This window comes from Mustelus asterias, chromosome 7 (assembly GCF_964213995.1).
Source record: "Mustelus asterias chromosome 7, sMusAst1.hap1.1, whole genome shotgun sequence".
Taxonomy (NCBI): Eukaryota; Metazoa; Chordata; class Chondrichthyes; order Carcharhiniformes; family Triakidae; genus Mustelus; species Mustelus asterias.
In genome coordinates, this window is record NC_135807.1 from 364,379 (window position 1) to 383,146 (window position 18,768).

Here is an 18,768-nt window from a genome sequence, read left to right on the forward strand (position 1 = left end):
AGTAGTTGAGGCCAAAACATTGTGTAATTTCAAGAAGAAATTAGATATTGGGGCTAAAGGGATCAAGGAATATGGGGGGAAGGGAGGAATCAGGATATTGAATTCAACAATCAGCCATGATCAAAATGAATGCTGGAGCAGGCTTGAAGGGCCGAATGGCCTCCTCCTGCTTCTTGTTTCTATGTTTCTAAAAGCTGGAAGGTTAATGGTGAAGCTTTCTGAAGCTCTGGTTAGGCCCCAGTTAGAGTTTTGTATCCAGTTCTGGTAACCACACTTTGGGAAGGACGTGAGTGATCTTGAGAGGGTGTGGAGTGAGATTTACCCAAATGATTTGATTTGATTCATTACTGTCACACATATTGGGATACAGTGAAAAGTATTGTTTCTTGCACGCTATACAGACAAAGCATACCGTTCATAAGGGAAAAGAGAGTGCAGAATGCGGTGTTATAGTCATAGCTAGAGTGGAGAGAAAAATCAACTTCATGTATGGTTGGTCCATTCAAGAATTGAATAATATAATGCAGGTTCCTGCGATGGGGGGCGGTTTCAACAAGGTTCAGTTGGAGCAGCTGTTGTTGTTCTGGAGTGAAGGAGACTGAGGGGAGGTTTGATCGAGGTGCACATAATGATAACAGGTTTAGAGAATGTGGACATTGGATCTGACCAGAACTGGATCCAGTGCCCAATGTGGACCTTACCATGGAATCAAAGAATCACACAGTGCAGAAGAGACCCTTCAGCCCATCGAGTCCATACTGACACATTAGAAACACCTGAACTCCCACCTAATCCCATCTGCCAGCACTTGGCCCAAAGCCCTGAATGTTACGATGTGTCAAGTGTTCGTCCAGATACTTTTTAAAGGATGTGAGGCATCCCGCCCCCACCACCCTCCCAGGCAGCGCATTCCAGACCGTCACCACCCTCTGGGTAAAACGGCTTGTCCTCACAATCCCCTAAACCTCCTGCCCCTCACCTTGAACCTGTGTCCCCTCGTGACTGACCCTTCAGCTAAGGGGAACAGCTGCTCCTTATCCACTCTGTCCGTGTCCCTCATAATCTTGTACATCTCGATCAGGTCGCCCCTCAGTCTTCTCTGCTCCAATGAAAACAACCCAAGCCTCTCCAACCTCTCTTCATAACTGAAATGTTCCATCCCAGGCAGCATCCTGGTGAATCTCCTCTGCACTCCCTCCAGTGCAATCACATCCTTCCGATAATGTGGTGACCAGAACTGCACACAGTGCTCCAGCTGTGGCCTCACCAAAGTTCTATAAACTCCAACATGACTTCCCTGCTTTTGTAATCTATACCCCGATTGATAAAGGCGAGTGTCCCATATGCCTTTTTCACCACCCTACTAACATGTCCTTCCGCTTTCAGAGATCTGTGGACAAACACGCCAAGGTCCCTTTGTTCCTCAGAACTTCCTAGTGTCCTACCATTCATTGAGTACTTTCTTGTCCAATTACTCCTTCCAGGGTTAAATTCCATCTGCCACTTACCTGCCCATTTGACCATTCCGTCTACATCTTCTCATGGTCTCTCTGGACTACTTCTCTCAAAAGAGGCTGAAGTCATGTCCAGTGCAACGTTTGAATAAGTGCTGTTTGGCAGTTTTGCAGAAACCTGTGCCTCATTATCTCTGAAGATATGCGAATGATCCCTGGGGTCTGCAGAGACCAGTTTCTCAGGGAATTACACAAAGGCTGCCTATATTTCATAAGGTAGACCAGGCCAACTGGAGTTGATTCAGCTGTTGGGAGAAAGGTCCCCACAATGGCTGCAACATGAACAATCTCAGAAACCCATCGTTTGTCAAAGCCAAAATGGACAGGTGGGAACCATATCACATGACCACCACTGCATACCCCGCCCCCCCCCCCCCCCAGAACCAAGCTGGTGGAGCTGCAAGGTCAGAGTGCCATCTTTCCTTCTACCAAGCAGCAGTGGGGAAAAGGGACTTTGTCCAGGTTTAGTGCCTGAGCTCATCTATACTGTTCCTACTGAGCCTCTGTACCATCGCCTACAAGACTGACTGATTCATGTCCACGTGAATCACTGTGGAAGCCAACTGCATTGGAAAAGTGAATTATCTCACATCTGTCCAGCCTGTTGACTCTGTGAAGGAATACAACATTGGATTAAATCATGCTACCGTGCAAAGGGACCTGGGGGTCCTTGAGCATGTTTCAGATAAAGCTCGGCACAACATCGTGGGCCGAAGGGCCTGTTCTGTGCTGTACTGTTCTATGTTCTATGTTCTAGACGCAAAAGCCCAGTCTGCAGGTACAACAGGTGATCAAGAAGGCAAATGGGATGTTGGCCTATATTGCGAGGGGGATAGAATATAAAAGCAGGGATGTCTTGATGCACCTGTACAGGGCATTGGTGAGGCCGCAGCTGGAATACTGTGTGCAGTATTGGTCCCCTTATATGAGGAAGGATATATTGGCATTGGAGGGAGTGCAGAGAAGGTTCACCAGGTTGATACCGGAGATGAGGGGTTTGGATTATGAGGAGAGGCTGAGGAGATTGGGTTTGTACTCGTTGGAGTTTAGAAGGATGAGGGGGGATCTTATGGAGACTTATAAGATAATGCGGGGCTGGATAGGGTGGAGGCGGAGAGATTCTTTCCACTTAGTAAGGAAGTTAAAACTAGAGGACACAGCCTCAAAATAAAGGGGGGTCGGTTTAAGACAGAGTTGAGGAGGAACTTCTTCTCCCAGAGGGTGGTGAATCTCTGGAATTCTCTGCCCACTGAGGTGGTGGAGGCTACCTCGCTGAATATGTTTAACGCGCGGATGGATGGATTCCTGATCGGTAAGGGAATTAAGGGTTATGGGGATCAGGCGGGTAAGTGGTACTGATCCACGTCAGATCAGCCATGATCTTATTGAATGGCGGGGCAGGCTCGAGGGGCTAGATGGCCTACTCCTGCTCCTATTTCTAATGTTCTTATGTTCTTATGGACTCTGATTCTGGACACGTGTGAAACAAACACTCTTTTCTCTTTAGTCTTGTCCTGTAAATTTTTCTTTCTCTATCCCTCTTTACTGTACGAATGAAAAGGAGGCAACATTAGGTGGCACGGTGACACAGTGGTTAGCACTGCTGCCTCACAGCTCCAGGGTCCCGGGGCGGCATGGTGACACAGTGGTTAGCACTGCTGCCTCACAGCGCCAGGGTCCCGGGGCGGCATGGTGGCACAGTGGTTAGCACTGCTGCCTCACAGCGCCAGGGTCCCAGGTTCAATTCTGGCCTCAGGTCACTGTCCGTGTGGAGTTTGCACGTTCTCCCCGTGTCTGCATGGGTTTCCTCCGGATGCTCCGCTTTCCCCCCACACTCCAAAGATGTGCGGGTTAGGGTGATTGGCCATGGTACATTGACCCTCGTGTCAGGGGGTTAGTAAGGTAAATGTGTGGGGTTACGGGAATAGGGCCTGGGTGGGGTTGTGGTTGGTACAGACTCGATGGGCTGAATGGCCTCTTTCTGTACTGTATGGATTTTATGATCTATGATTGCTACTATCCTCCCCTGTTTAAGTTTGTGCAAATTAACTAATGCTCTGAGTACATCCTACCTGGAGTTTGTTCCGGGTTATTTATACCGAATTTGGAAATATGCGCCACTCATAAAAATGGAAACATTCATATGACCTTTCTGTTTACAGACAAGTGGTGAGAGAACATAGAAACATAGAAAAACTACAGCACCATCAGGCCCTTCGGCCCACAAGTTGTGCCGAACACATCCCTACCTTCTAGACCTACCTATAACCCTCCATCCTATTAAGTCCCATGTACTCATCCAGGAGTCTCTTAAAAGACCCTATTGAGTTTGCCTCCACCACCACTGACGGCAGCCGATTCCACTCGCCCTCCACCCTCTGTGTGAAAAACTTCCCCCGAACATTTCCCCTGTACCTACCCCCCAGCACCTTAAACCTGTAAGAAGTCAACATAAGAACATAAGAACTAGGAGCAGGAGTCGGCCATCTGGCCCCTCGAGCCTGCTCCGCCATTCAATAAGATCATGGCTGATCTTTTCGTGGACTCAGCTCCACTTATCCACTCGCTCAACGTAAATTAACCCCCCTTCCTGATAAAACATCATCAACCAGACTGGGGAAAGCCCAATGAAGGAGCTGTGTAATTGTAATAATGTTAATTCTGAATAGAGGAGCTCTGTGCTCCACTGAGTGTGAGTTTTCCCTGTCTCCACCACCCACTCAGACAGTGTATTCCAGATCATAACCACTCGCTGTGTAGAAATATCCTGCCCACCTCTTGCCAACACTGTCCAAGTAACACAGACATCCATGAACACATGCTCATATTCATGCCAAATACATGGAAAGAACACATACACATATCAGTCAGTATGGACATACTTGCACTGACCAATCACAAGGGGTGTTTGTCTCACCTTAGGAATTGCACCTGGCCAGATGCGGATGGATCCGTAGTTTAAGAGGGATCGGACTGTGTGTTCTGGTTCCAGCTCTAACCTGTAAGCTACAGCCTGTAAAGCTTTGTGCATTGGGGCATTGCCACCATAGTCCATGCGGTTAACATCGATTCCCCGATGGAGAAGCAGGTTCACCATCTGGTTGTTGGCTGTGCGGCATGCCAGGTGCAGAGCAGACTGCTTCTCCTCGTCCAGAGCACTGACGCTGGCTCCATGTTCAATCAATAGCTGACACACGCGGTAATACCTCTCAGCATCCTCCTTGCCGTGTGCCTGTGCGCACACACAGTGCAGTGGTGTCTGTCCACAGTCATTCATCCTGTTGACAGAGGCTCCATGTCCCAGGTACCTGGTCACATGCTCCTCCAGCCCAAATCTAGCCGCAATGTGAAGAGCTGTGTCATCTTTATCCTCCGTGCGACTGTTCACATGGCTCCCAAACTCCAACAAATGCACTGCACACCTATCAACAAGAATCGCAGTTATAGCTCAGCGGCCAATCCAGTCACCTGTCTCTTGTCCATCCAAATTGGATCATTACAATGATGGCCACAAACATCCAATTCCAGGCAGCAGCCATAATACGCAACCTGAAGGGCAACCTGAGGGAAGACCTGATAGAAGTCTACAAGATTATGAGGGGCATGGACAGAGTGGATAGTCAGAAGCGTTTTCCCAGGGTGGAAGAGTCAATTACTAGGGGGCATAGGTTTAAGGTGCGAGGGGCAAGGTTTAGAGGAGATGTACGAGGCACGTTTTGTACACAAAGGGTGATGGGTGCCTGGAACTCGTTGCCGGGGGAGGTAGTGGAAGCAGATACGGTAGTGACTTTTAAGGGGCGTCTTGATAAGTACATGAATGAAATGGGAATAGAGGGATATGGTCCCAGAAGGATAGGGGGTTTTAGTTCAGTCGGGCAGCATGGTCGGTGCAGGCTTGGAGGGCCGAAGGGCCTGTTCCTGTGCTGTAATTTTCTTTGTTCTTTGTTCTAGACACCTTGATGTGAAGATTTCCTGTGACACCAGGAGGGCGGAGTTGGGAATGACAGCTGACAGTCGATGGAGATTCAGTTCCAAGGAGCAGCACCAAACTCTACCCTGAGAGAGATTCTCAGCAGGAAGATCGAGGAAATCCAGTATGGACTCCGGATGGAATCATTCTGATTGGTCCATTGGATGGAGGTTGATTGGCTATTCCAATAGGTGGGGATTGATTGGTTGTTCTGTTGGCTGGGGTTTGATTGGTTGATTAATTAGGTGGGATTTGATTGGTTGGTATAATTCCAAGGATTTAATTGGTTTAAGGAACAGCTTTCCGTGTCCAAACATTCCCATGATCCGAAATAACTCTGGGAAAGGTAATTGCCCCCCTCCCCTCCCCCGCCCCCTCCCACTGGAGTTGACAATCTGTTCCAGCTTACGGCAAGGATTCTGGAGAGGAGCAGAGATGGAGTGGAGTGTAGCCATCCTCGGAGAAAGCGTTGGGATTTGCTCCGTAGCTCAGGAGCAGTCGTACGCACTCAGCCTGGGCATTTTCACACGCTTCGTGAAGCGCAGTCTTCCCTCCAGGTGCAAAGTCTACCTCCGCTCCACAGCTCAGCAAATGCCTGAGACACCTGTCGTAGCCACGGCTGGCTGTGATCTGTAACGGGGTGGTAAACTCCTGCTTATAACACAGAGACCAGATTCCTGCAGCGTGGAGAAGCAATGGGATATTGATTAGACACAGGGGCAGTGGCTCCACAATGTCAGCCTGACAACAACCTGGTTAGATTCATACTATGTATACTACACTGCACACTGCACATGTACACAGCCCTGTGTACACCACACTGCATCCTGGACATATATACAGCCCTGTGTACAGCACAATGCACACTGTGTATACACCAGCCCTGTGTACACCACACTGCACATATACACAGCCCTGTGTACACCACACTGCATCCTGGACATATATACAGCCCTGTGTACAGCACAATGCACACTGTGTATACACCAGCCCTGTGTACACCACACTGCACATATACACAGCCCTGTGTACACCACACTGCATCCTGGACATATATACAGCCCTGTGTACAGCACAATGCACACTGTGTATACACCAGCCCTGTGTACACCACACTGCACATATACACAGCCCTGTGTACACCACACTGCATCCTGGACATATATACAGCCCTGTGTACAGCACAATGCACACTGTGTATACACACAGCCCTGTGTACACCACACTGCACATATACACAGACCTGTGTACACCACACTGCACACTGTACATATATATACAGCCCTGTGTACAGCACAATGCACACTGTGCATACACACAGCCCTGTGTACACCACACTGCATGCGACATATAGAGTCATAGAGGTTTACAGCATGGAAACAGGCCCTTCAGCCCAACTTGTCCATGCCGCCCAGTTTTTACCACTTAGCTAGTCCCAATTACCCGCAGTTGGCCCATATCCCTCTATACCCATCTTACCCATGTAACTGTCTAAACGCTTTTTAAAAGACAAAATTGTACCCGCTCTACTACTGTCTCTGGCAGCTTGCTCCAGACACTCACCACCCTCTGTGTGGAGAATTATAGAACAAAGAGATCTCGGGATACAGGTTCATAGCTCCTTGAAAGTAGAGTCAAGATGGACAGAGCGGTGAAGAAGGCATTCAGCATGCTTGGTTTCATTGGTCAGAACATTGAATACAGGAGTTGGGACGTCTTGTTGAAGTTGTACAAGACATTGGTAAGGCCACACTTGGAATACTGTGTGCAATTCTGGTCACCCTATTATAGAAAGGATATTATTAAACTAGAAAGAGTGCAGAAAAGATTTACAAGGAAGCTACCGGGACTTGATGGATTGAGTCATAAGGAGAGGCTGGATAGACTGGGACTTTTTTCTCTGGAGCGTAGGAGGCTGAGGGGTGACCTTATAGAGGTCTATAAAATAATGAGGGGCACAGATCAGCGAGATAGAAATATAGAAACATAGAAAACTACAGCACAAAACAGGCCCTTCGGCCCCACAAGTTGTGCCGAACATATCCCTACCTTTTAGGCCGACCTATAACCCTCCATCCTATTAAGTCCCACGTACTCATCCAGGAGTCTCTTAAAAGGCCCCATTGAGTTTGCCTCCACCACCACTGATGGCAGCCGATTCCACTCACCCTCTGTGTGAAAAACTTCCCCCGAACATCTCCCCTGTACCTACCCCCCAGCACCTTCAACCTGTGTCCTCACGTAGCAGCCATTTCCACCCTGGGAAAAAGCCTCTGAGAGTCCACCCGATCTATGCCTCTCAACATCTTATATACCTCTATTAGGTTTCCTCTCATCCTACGTCTCTCCAAGGAGAAAAGACCAAGCTCCCTCAGCCTATCCTCATAAGGCATGCCACTCAATCCAGGCAACATCCTTGTAAATCGCCTCTGCACCCTTTCAATCTTTTCCACATCCTTCCTGTAATGAGGCGACCAGAACTGAGCACAGTACTCCAAGTGGGGTCTGACGAGGGTCTTATATAGCTGCATCATTATCCCCAGACTCCTAAACTCAATCCCTCGATTGATAAAGGCCAGCACACCATACGCCTTCTTAACCACCTCCTCCACCTGCGGGGCCGATTTTAGAGTCCTGTGGACCCGGACCCCAAGGTCCTTCTGATCCTCTACCGTACTAAGAGTCTTTCCCTTTATATTGTACTCCTTCATCCCATTTGACCTGCCAAAATGGACCACTATACATTTATCTGGGTTGAAGTCCATCTGCCACTTCTCCGCCCAGTCTTGCATCCTATCTATGTCCCTCTGTATCTTCTGACATCCCTCCAGACTATCCACAACCCCACCAACCATCGTGTCGTCGGCAAACTTACCAACCCTTCCCTCCACTTCCTCATCCAGGTCATTTATGAAAATGACAAACAGCAAGGGTCCCAGAACAGATCCCTGGGGCACTCCACTGGTGACCGACCTCCATTTAGAAAAAGACCCATCTATCCCCACTCTCTGCCTCCTTTGGGCAAGATGTGGAGATGCCGGCGTTGGACTGGGGTGAACACAGTAAGAAGTTTAACAACACCAGGTTAAAGTTCAACAGGTTTATTTGGTAGCAAAAGCCACACAAGCTTTCGGAGCTCCAAGCCCCTTCTTCAGGTGAGTGGGAATTCTGTTCACAAACAGAGCATATAAAGACACAAACTCAATTTACATGAACAATGGTTGGAACCAATGGTTTGGGCAAGCCAGTTCTGGATCCACAGGGCAGCAGCCCCTTGGATCCCACGCCCTCTCACTTTTTCTAGAAGCCTTGCATGGGGGACCTTATCGAACACCTTGCTAAAATCCATATAAACCACATCTACCGCCTTCCCTTCGTCAATGTGTTGAGTCACATTTTCAAAGAACTCCACCAGGCTCGTAAGGCACGATCTGCCTTTGACAAAGCCATGCTGAGTATTCTTGAGCATACTAAACCTCTCTAAATGCTCATAAATCTTGTCCCTCAGGATCTTCTCCATCAGCTTACCAACCACTGAGGTTTGACTCACCGGTCGGTAATTTCCTGGGCTATCCCTATTCCGCTTCTTGAGGGAGGTCATGCCTCACTAACCTGGTGGTGTTTTTTGAAGAAGTGACCAGAATGGTTGACGAAGGAAGGGCCGTGGATGTTGTCTATATGGACTTTAGTAAAGCGTTTGACAAAGTCCCTCATGGTAGGCTAGTGAAAAAGGTTGCATCTCATGGGATAAAGGGGGAGGTGGCTAGATGGGTGGAGAACTGGCTTGGTCACAGAAGACAGAGGGTGGTAGTGGAAGGGTCTTTTTCCGGCTGGAGGCCTGTGACTAGTGGTGTACCGCAGGGCTCTGTATTGGGACCTCTGCTGTTTGTGATTTATATAAATGATCTGGAAGAAGGAGTAACTGGGGTGATCAGTAAGTTTGCGGACGACACAAAACTGGCAGGACTTGCAGATAGTGAGGAACATTGTCAGAGGCTACAGAAGGATATAGATAGGCTGGAAATTTGGGCAATGAAATGGCAGATGGAGTTCAATCCTGATAAATGTGAAGTGATGCATTTTGGTGGGAATAATATAGGGAGGAGCTACACGATAAATGGAAGAACCATAAAGGGTGTAGAGACGCAGAGGGACCTGGGTGTGCAAGTCCACAGATCTTTGAAGGTGACGTCACAGGTGGAGAAGGTGGTGAAGAAGGCATATGGCATGCTTGCCTTTATAGGACGGGGCATAGAGTATAAAAGTTGGGGTCTGATGTTGCAGATGTATAGAACGTTGGTTCGGCCGCATTTGGAATACTGCGTCCAGTTCTGGTCGCCGCACTACCAGAAGGACGTGGAGGCTTTGGAGAGAGTACAGAGGAGGTTTACCAGGATGTTGCCTGGTATGGAGGGGCTTGGTTATGAGGAGAGATTGGGGAAACTGGGGTTGTTCTCCTTGGAAAGACGGAGGATGAGGGGAGACTTAATAGAGGTGTATAAAATTATGAAAGGCATAGATAGGGTGAACGGTGGGAAGTTTTTCCCCGGGTCGGTGGTGATGTTCACGAGGGGTCATAGGTTCAAGGTGAAGGGGGGGAGGTTTAACACAGATATCAGAAGGACATATTTTACACAGAGGGTCGTGGGGGCCTGGAATGTGTTGCCGGGCAAGGTGGTGGAGGCAGGCACACTGGGAACGTTTAAGACTTATCTAGACAGCTATATGCACGGAGTGGGAATGGAGGGACACAAAAGGGTGGTCTAGTTTGGACCAGGGAGCGGCGCGGGCTAATTGTTCTTTGTTTCTCGTTTCAAGGCTTCATTCTATGATCATCTTGCTGGTGCCAGTACAGAGCGAGACTGCGGATAGTTGGGAACCTGTCTCGGGGGCAGGGAATTCAGATGGTGTTCGTAAAGCAGAAGTGGAAATGAATAGGGTTGGGAAGCATTTTCTGATCAGGGCCAGTGTGATCTCCTGGACTCGTTTCGATCCCCACAGGGGGTCGGAGAGGAATTTCCCAGATTTTTTTTTCCCCATATTGGCCCTGGAGTTTTCACTCTGGGTTTTCGCCTCTCCCTGGAGATCACATGGTCTGGAATGGGGGGGTGGGGGTGAGTTAATAGGTTGTGATGAACAAAGCATCGTAGCTGTGAGGGACAGCTCGGTGGATAGGATATTAGGATGTAGATAGGCTGGAAAATTGGGCGGGGATCCTGGATTCAGGATTCAATCCTGGACCGGGGAGCGGCGCGGGCTTGGAGGGCCGAAGGGCCTGTTCCTGTGCTGTATTGTTCTTTGTTCTTGTTCTTTGTTGAAAATAGGAAGCACATCCGCAACCCCCCAATCCTCCGGCACCTCTCCCGTCTCCATCGACGACGCAAAGATCATCGCCAGAGGCTCTGCAATCTCTTTCCTCGCCTCCCACAGTAACCTGGGGTACATCCCATCCGGACCCGGCAACTTATCTATCTTGATGCCATTCAAAGATTCCAGCACAACCTCTTTGTTAAAGTCCACATACTCAATCTTTTCAGTCCACCGCAAGCCCACAGAACATCCACCCATGTCCTTCTCCTCTGTGAAAACCGAGGCAAAATACTCATTAAGCACCTCTGCCATTTCTACTGGTTCCGTACAGACTTTTCCGCCTTCACCTTTTATAGGCCCTATTCCTTCACGTCTCATCCTTTTACTGTTCACATATTTATAGAACGCCTTAGGGTTTTCCTTAATTCTACTTGCCAAGGCCTTCTCGTGACCCCTTCTGGCTCTCCTAATTTCCTTCTTTAGTCCCTTCCTACAAGCCGTATACTCATCCAGATCCCTATCTTCGCCAAGCTCTCTGAACCTTTTGTACGCTTTCCTTTTCTTCTCGACTCGGTCCCGCACAGCTTTCGTGCACCACGGTTCCTTTAACCTACCAACTCCTCCCTGTCTGCTCGGAACATTGTCCTGTAGAACCCTAGACAGGCATTCCTTGAAAAACTGCCACCTCTCTTCAGTAGATTTCCCCGAGAATACCTCCTTCCAATTTACTCCTCTAATTTGCTGCCTTATGTCTTCATATTTCCCCTTATTCCATATAAACGCTTTCCAAGCTTGCCTAATCCTCTCTTTTTCCAATGCAAGCATAAAGGAGATAGAGTTATGATTGCTATCCCCAAGATGCTCTCCCACTGAGAGATCTGACACCTATCCAGGTTCATTGGTCAGTATCAGCCTCTCCTCTTGTAGGCTTGTCCACATGCTGTGTCAGGAAACCCTCCTGAACACACCGAACGAACTCCTCCCCATCCAATCTCCTGACCCTAGGGATATTCCAATCTAAGTTTGGGAAATTAAAGTCTTCCATCACAACAACTCTGCTATTATTGCAACTCTCCAGGATCTGTTTCCCTATCTGCTCCTCCACCTCCCTGTCACTATTGGGCGGCCTATAGAAAACTCCCAGCAAAGTGATCGACCCCTTCCCACTCCGAACTTCCACCCACTGAGACTCTGTAGACAATCCCTCCACAGCATACACCTTCTCTACAGCTGTGACACTATCCCTGATCAGCAGTGCCACTCCCCCCCCCTCTTCTGCCTCCCTCTCTGTCCTTCCTGAAACATCTGAATCCCGGCACCTGGAGTATCCAGTCCTGTCCCTGAGACATCCAAGTCTCCGTAATGGCCACCACACCACACTTCCAGGCATCGATCCACGCTCTGAGCTCATCCCCTTTATTCACTATACTCCTGGCATTAAAGTAAACACATCTCAATCCTTTGGTCTGAGCTCTCCCCTTCTCTATCCCCCGTCCATCCTCCCTCTTGCACTGTCTATAACCCTTCTCTGTTTGTGAGCTAACTTCCTCGCTCCCAGTCACCTCGTCTCGATCCCCTCCCCCCAACCTATCTAGTTTAAACTCTCCCCAGTTGCCTTAGCCAACCTTCCCGCCAGGATGTTGGTCCCCCTGGGATTCAAGCGCCACCCGTTTTTTGTGTACAGGTCACACCTGCCCCTAAAGAGGTCCCAATGGTCCAGGAACCTGAATCCCTGCCCCCTGCTCCAGTCCCTCAGCCACACATTCATCCTCCATCTCACTCCATTCCTGCCCTCACCCTCTCGTGGCACAGGCAGCAATCCTGAGATTACTACCTTTGCTTTCCTCCTTCTCAGCTGTCTCCCTAATTCCCTATACTCTCTTTTCATGATCCCTTCCCCCTTCCTTCCCACATCAGCGGTACCAATATGTACCACTACCTCTGGCTCCTCTCCCTCCCCCCTCAGGATTTCCGGGAGTCGACCAGCGACATCCTGGATCCCGGCCCCAGGGAGGCAGACCACCATCCGAGACTCCCGTCTGCCTCCGCAAAAACGCCTGTCCGATCCCCTTACTGTTGAGTCCCCGATTAACATTTAAGCGGTTATTGGATAGGCACATGGAGCACACCAGGATGATAGGGAGTGGGATAGCTTGATCTTGGTTTCAGATAAAGCTCGGCACAACATCGTGGGCCGAAGGGCCTGTTCTGTGCTGTACTGTTCTATGTTCTATGTTCTATGTAACACTGCCTTCCTCCTCTTTTCCTTAGCCCTCTGAGTTACAGGGCTGGACTCCACTCCGGAGACACGGCCACTGCTGCTTCCCCCAGGCGGGCTGTCCCCCCCCAGCAGTACTCAGGCAGGAGTACTTGTTGTGTCGGGGCACATCCACCGGGGTGCTCTCTATCACCCGAGCTTTACCCTTCCTGGCCGTCACCCACTTGGCCTCCTCCCGTGGCCCTGGTGTGACCACCTGATGATAGCTCTTGTCTATCACCTCCTCATTCTCCCTTAACAGCCTAAGATCCTCGAGCTGCAGTTCCAGCTCCTTAACACGGCCCCTCAGGAACCGCAGCTCGACACACCCCTCACAGATGTGGATGTCCGGGAGGCCAGATGCCTCCAGGACCTCCCACATCCTACACTGGGAACAACACACTGGCTTCACACTTATATTTGCCCCTTTATACCAAGGTACACAGAGAAAAGTAAATAAGAATGAAAAAACTCACCCCTGCTCGCCCTGTCCCCCGAAGCCCTGTGAGCCAAAGCCCTTACAGCTCACACTCTGCTCCCTGCTCACTCCCCTGCCCGCTCCCGATGCTGCCCGCTGTATACTGCAGTCTACGTTTTATACTTCGCGCGCTTAAAAAACCCTTCCCAGAGTCCTTAGCAGATAGTCAACATCTTAGATAGTCAATATCTTTTCCCAAAGGTAGGGGAATCTAAAACTAGAGGACATAGGTTTAAGGGGAGAGGGGAGAGATACAAAAGTGTCCAGAGGGGCAATTGTTTCACACAGAGGGTGGTGAGTGTCTGGAACAAGCTGCCAGAGGTAGTAGTAGAGGCGGGTACAATTTTGTCTTTTAAAAAGCATTTAGATAGTTACATGGGTACGATGGGTATAGAGGGATATGGGCCAAATGCGGGCAATTGGGACTAGCATCAGGGTTTTAAAAAAAGGGCAGCATGGACAAGTTGGCCGAATGGCCTGTTTCCATGCTGTAAACCTCTATGACTCTATCCCCTCTCATTCTTCTAAACTCCAGTGAATATAATCCTAACCGATTTTGTCTCTCCTCATATGACAGACCTGCCACCCCAGGGATCAGCCTGGTAAACCTTCGCTCTACTCCCCCTGCTAATGCTCTGGGATTCTGCATTAACTGAACTCTGTCTAAATCAGTGTGAGGGGGTCCCCCTCCTCACACTGAACACACTGAGGCCAAAGCAAAAATCCAACAGAAAATGCTGCAAATATCTAAAAGCAGCCAGGCTCAGAGGGAAACAGATTTCAGCCCAATCACCTTTCCCCAGAACAGGTCCGTTCTGGTTCTCTCTCCTCAGACGCTGCCAGACCCATGAATCATTCCAGAATTTTCTATTTGATTTCACATTTCTTGCACCATCAGTACTTTGCTTTTGGAGGTGGGAGCAGAATCTAACAAGCTGATGGACTTTTCCAACTTGCCTTCAGCACGATCTCTCAGACAGAGTCGATATCCTGACAGCCCCCCCGAGCCAGCCTCTCTGAGACCCCTAACCCGCAGCACCTTCGCTTGTGTAACTCACGTACTCAGCGCCCGGAGGTTGTATCTATAATTCTTCCACTGTTCCACATCACTGGTGTCAAAGATAACATTGGGGTGGAGGTGACCTTGCCCAGGGTCAGTGATCAGCAGAACCAGAGTCTCCTCATCTCCGAGTAACAAAGCTTGCCACAATTCCCAGGCAGCACCCTCAGCCTTGGAGGTCACAATGATGTTTGACATAACTCAGAATTCCAGTAACTGTCCTGTTGAGACAGCGCTGCTGTTTTCATTCAGGGGGTCCTGCTCTGGCCATTCAAGTCCCTCAGCTTCTTGTCCATCTGAAGCACAGTTTTTGCTCAGCTCAGTCCAGTTTGATTCTATTTTCTGCCGCTGTGTAACTCGTGACACTGGCTGGCTCCCAGATAGACTGAGGTTTCAGTTTGCATTCTGGTGGCTGGGGGATTGAGCTGCTGGTAACTGGAGGGTCTGGGAATGCCTCAGAGTTCATCAACGTTAGAGGATAAATTTCACATTCTGACTCAGCTGAAGCAGAGAATAATGCAGCACAGGAGCAGGCCATTCAGCCCACTGTTCCTGTGCTAGCTCTTTGAAATCCAATGAACCTCACTCCCCACTCTTACCCCATAGTCCTGGAAATATTTCTCCTTCAAGAATTTCTCCAATTCCATTTTGGAAAGTTCCTATTGAGAATGAGCTAAGAGTTCCCACTGCCAATCTCCATCCAACAACTGTGTGCAAGCGTAGAATTCCTGCAGTGCAGTAGGAGGCCATTCGGCCCATCGAGTCTGCACTGAACACAATCCCACCCAGGCCCCATTCCTGTAACCCCTCATATTACATTCTGGCAGCATCTTCCAGATCACAACAACTCACTGAGGAAAGGATTCTCCTCCTCGACTTCTTTTGCCAAACGTCTGCGTCCCCTGGTTACTGACCACCCCCTGACCACAGGAGCCACTATCTGCCTAGTTACCGAATCAAAATCCCTCCTGATTTTGAACATCTCGATTAAATCTGGATTGTTTGTGGAGCAGCTGGGGTTATTTTTCCTGCATGTTGTCTCCACATTGACTGAATTCCCTGATCCTGGAATCATTCCGATAAATCACCTCCTCACCTTCTCCAAATTCTCACCAGAAATGAACAAACATCTCTGTTTCCCAGAGCTTTCCTACGTTATAAGCAAGGATTAAAAACAGCCTCACCTTGCCTTGCCCTCATTTCCAAATGTTGTGGACACACCCCAGGCCGCAGTCCCTTGAAATTGTACCGTTTAGTTTGTCGTTTTGTATCAATGTGACTCTCTTAGTGAATGGAAATGTGACCTCTCTGTCCCTCCTAGAGTGGGCCTGAAGCCTTCAATCACTAATCTTGGCAACTTTATATTTTTAAATTTTATTTCTGCTCTGCGAGAGAACCTGTACGAAGCCAGGACTGAATTTTGAGAAGTTACTTTGTAATCTTGATTTAAACTAAGTGTGATCGTGTTTTGATTCAGTCAATGATGTCATGATGAAGAGTGGTGATGTTATTAACTGTGGACTTGTTTCTCCACATTCCTTTACCCTGTTTCCAGAACAGTCCGGCCATCTCCACAGCTGTTACTTTGTATATTTTTGCCCTGGTCAGACTCACTCGGATACAAGCTACTTTCTATTTTTAACCTGAATCAGTTCTTACTGCAACTGGTGACCCTTGAACTACAAGCCAGACAATGAGAACCTTGCCTGTGGGGTGATCAACTCCAGAACGGAATCAGGAGGTGGGGTTTGATCTCTTTTCATTTATAAGATGTATGTGTTATTGGCTAGAATGACATTAACTGCCCATCTCTAATTGCCCCTTGAGAAGGTGGTGGTGAGCTGCCTTCTTGAACCGCTGCAGTCCCTGTGGTGTAGGTACACCCACAGTGCTGTTAGGGAGGGAGTTCCAGGATTTTGACCCAGCGATATATTTACAAGTCAGGATGGTGAGTGACTCAGAAGGGAACTTGCAGGTGGGGGTGTTCCCAGGTACCTGTTCTTGTCCTTCGAGATGGAAGTGATCATGGGGTTTGGAAGATGCTGCCTAAGGAATCTTGGTGAGTTCCTGCAGTGCAGATTGATGGATAGTGTAACCTGACTGATGGCAGTGTGGGAATACCGTCAGATAGATGTGTAAACAGCTGGAATATTGTCAAATCTGCAAACATCACGGTGGCTGTGAGGAGAATCTGAAAAGGACTCCAGTTTGACAGAATTCTCTTCCTGAGAACCTCTGAATGAAACTTCAGAAATCTGGAATGATCCGGAGATTGGATTTAAAGGGGCTCCGCCTCCAGGAATCAAGGATGTAACCGGACTGGATCAAAAGTTTGTTTATTTATTAGTCACAAGTAGTCTTACATTCACACTGTAATGAAGTTCCTGTGAAAATCCCCGAGTCTCCACGCCTGTTCAGGTACACTGAGGGAGAATTTAGTATGGCCTGCACATTTTTGGATTGTGGGAGGAAACCGGAGCACCCGGAGGAAACCCACGCAGACGCAGGGAGAACGTGCAAACTCCACACAGACAGTGACCCAAGCCAGGAATTGAACCCGGGTCCCTGGCGCTGTGAGACAGCAGTGCTAACCACTGTGCCACTGCGCCGCCCCATTTTGATTTGATTTATTATTGTCACATGTATTAACACACAGTGAAAAGTATTGTTTCTTGCGCGCTTTGCAGACAAAGCATACCATTCATAGAGAAGGAAAGGAGAGGGTGCACAATGTAGTGTTACAGTCATAGCTAGGGTGTAGAGAAAGATCAACTTAATACAAGGTAGGTCCATTCAAAAGTCTGACAGCAGCAGGGAAGAAGCTGTTCTTGAGTCGGTTGGTATGTGACCTCAGGCTTTTGTATCTTTTTCCTGAAGGAAGAAGGTGGAAGAGAGAATGTCCGGGGTGTGTGGGGTCCTTAATTATGCTGGCTGCTTTGCCTCGGCAGCGGGAAGTGTAGACAGAGTCAATGGATGGGAGGCTGGTTTGAGTGATGGACTGGGCTTCGTTCACAACTCTTTGTAGTTTCTCGCGGTCTTGGGCAGAGCAGGAGCCATACCAAGCTGTGATACAACCAGAAAGAATGCTTTCTATGGTGCATCTGTAGAAGTTGGTGAGAGTCGTAGCTGACATACCAAATTTTCTTAACCTCCTGAGAAGGTAGAGGCATTGGTGGGCTTTCTTAACTATAGTGTCGGCATGGAGGGACCAGGACAGGTTGTTGGTGATCTGGACACCTAAAAACATGAAGCTCTCGACCCTTTCTACTTCATCCCCGTTGATGTAGACAGGGGCATGTTCTCCTTTACGCTTCCTGAAGTCGATGACAATCTCCTTCGTTTTGTTGACATTGAGGGAGAGATTATTGTTGCCGCACCAGTTCACCAGATTCTCTATCTCATTCCTGTACTCTGTCTCGTCATTGTTTGAGATCCGACCCACAATGGTGGTGTCATCAGCAAACTTGAAAATCGAATTGTAGGAGAATTTGGCCACACAGTCATAGGTGTATAAGGAGCATCGCAGGGGGCTGAGAGCACAGCCTTGTGGGGCACCTGTGTTGAGGATGATCGTGGAGGAGATGTTGTTGTCTATCCTTACTGATTGTGGTCTGTGAGTTAGGAAGTTCAGGATCCAATCACAGAGGGAGGAGCCGAGGCCCAGGCCATGGAGTTTGGAGATGAGTTTTGTAAGGATAATGGTGTTGAAGACTGAGCTGTAGTCTATGAATAGGAGTCTGACATAGGTGTCCTTGTTATCCAGGTGTTCCAGGGTTGAGTGCAGGGCCAGGGAGATGGCATCTGCTGTGGACCTGTTGCGGCGGTAGGCGAACTGTAATGGATCCAGGCAGTCCGGGAGGCTGGAATTGATTCATGACTAACCTTTCAAAGCACTTCCTAATGATGGATGTCAGAGCCACCAGCCGATAGTCATTAAGGCATGCTGCTTGGTTTTTCTTAGGTACCGGGATGATGGTCGTCTTCTTGAAGCAGGTCGGGACCTCAGATTGTTGTAAAGAGAGGTTGAAGATGTCTGCGAATACCCCCCCCAGCTGATCCGCGCAGGATCTGAGTGCTCGTCCGGATACCCCATCCGGGCCAGTCGCTTTCCGTGGGTTGACCTTTGAGAAAGCTGCTCTGACATCTGCAATGGTGACCCCAGGTACAGGATCATCCGGG

At 48.9% G+C, this 18,768-nt stretch overlaps 1 protein-coding gene across 4 annotated transcripts in view; it reads right to left on the bottom strand.

Annotated features, from left to right (window-relative positions):
* Window positions 1-18,768, bottom strand: part of asb10 (ankyrin repeat and SOCS box containing 10) — a 38,440-nt gene that overhangs the window by 13,089 nt on the left and 6,583 nt on the right. For 3 of the 4 annotated variants that reach the window (XM_078215528.1, XM_078215531.1, XM_078215530.1), the window contains exons 2-3: window positions 5,894-6,161; window positions 4,432-4,936 (exon numbers count right to left, since the gene is read on the bottom strand). In XM_078215528.1, coding sequence (XP_078071654.1) covers window positions 4,432-4,936; window positions 5,894-6,161 — 773 coding nt within the window. Of the gene's footprint in view, window positions 1-4,431; window positions 4,937-5,893; window positions 6,162-14,591; window positions 14,915-18,768 lie in introns of those variants that run through there. The other variant, XM_078215529.1, reaches the window with a different exon arrangement.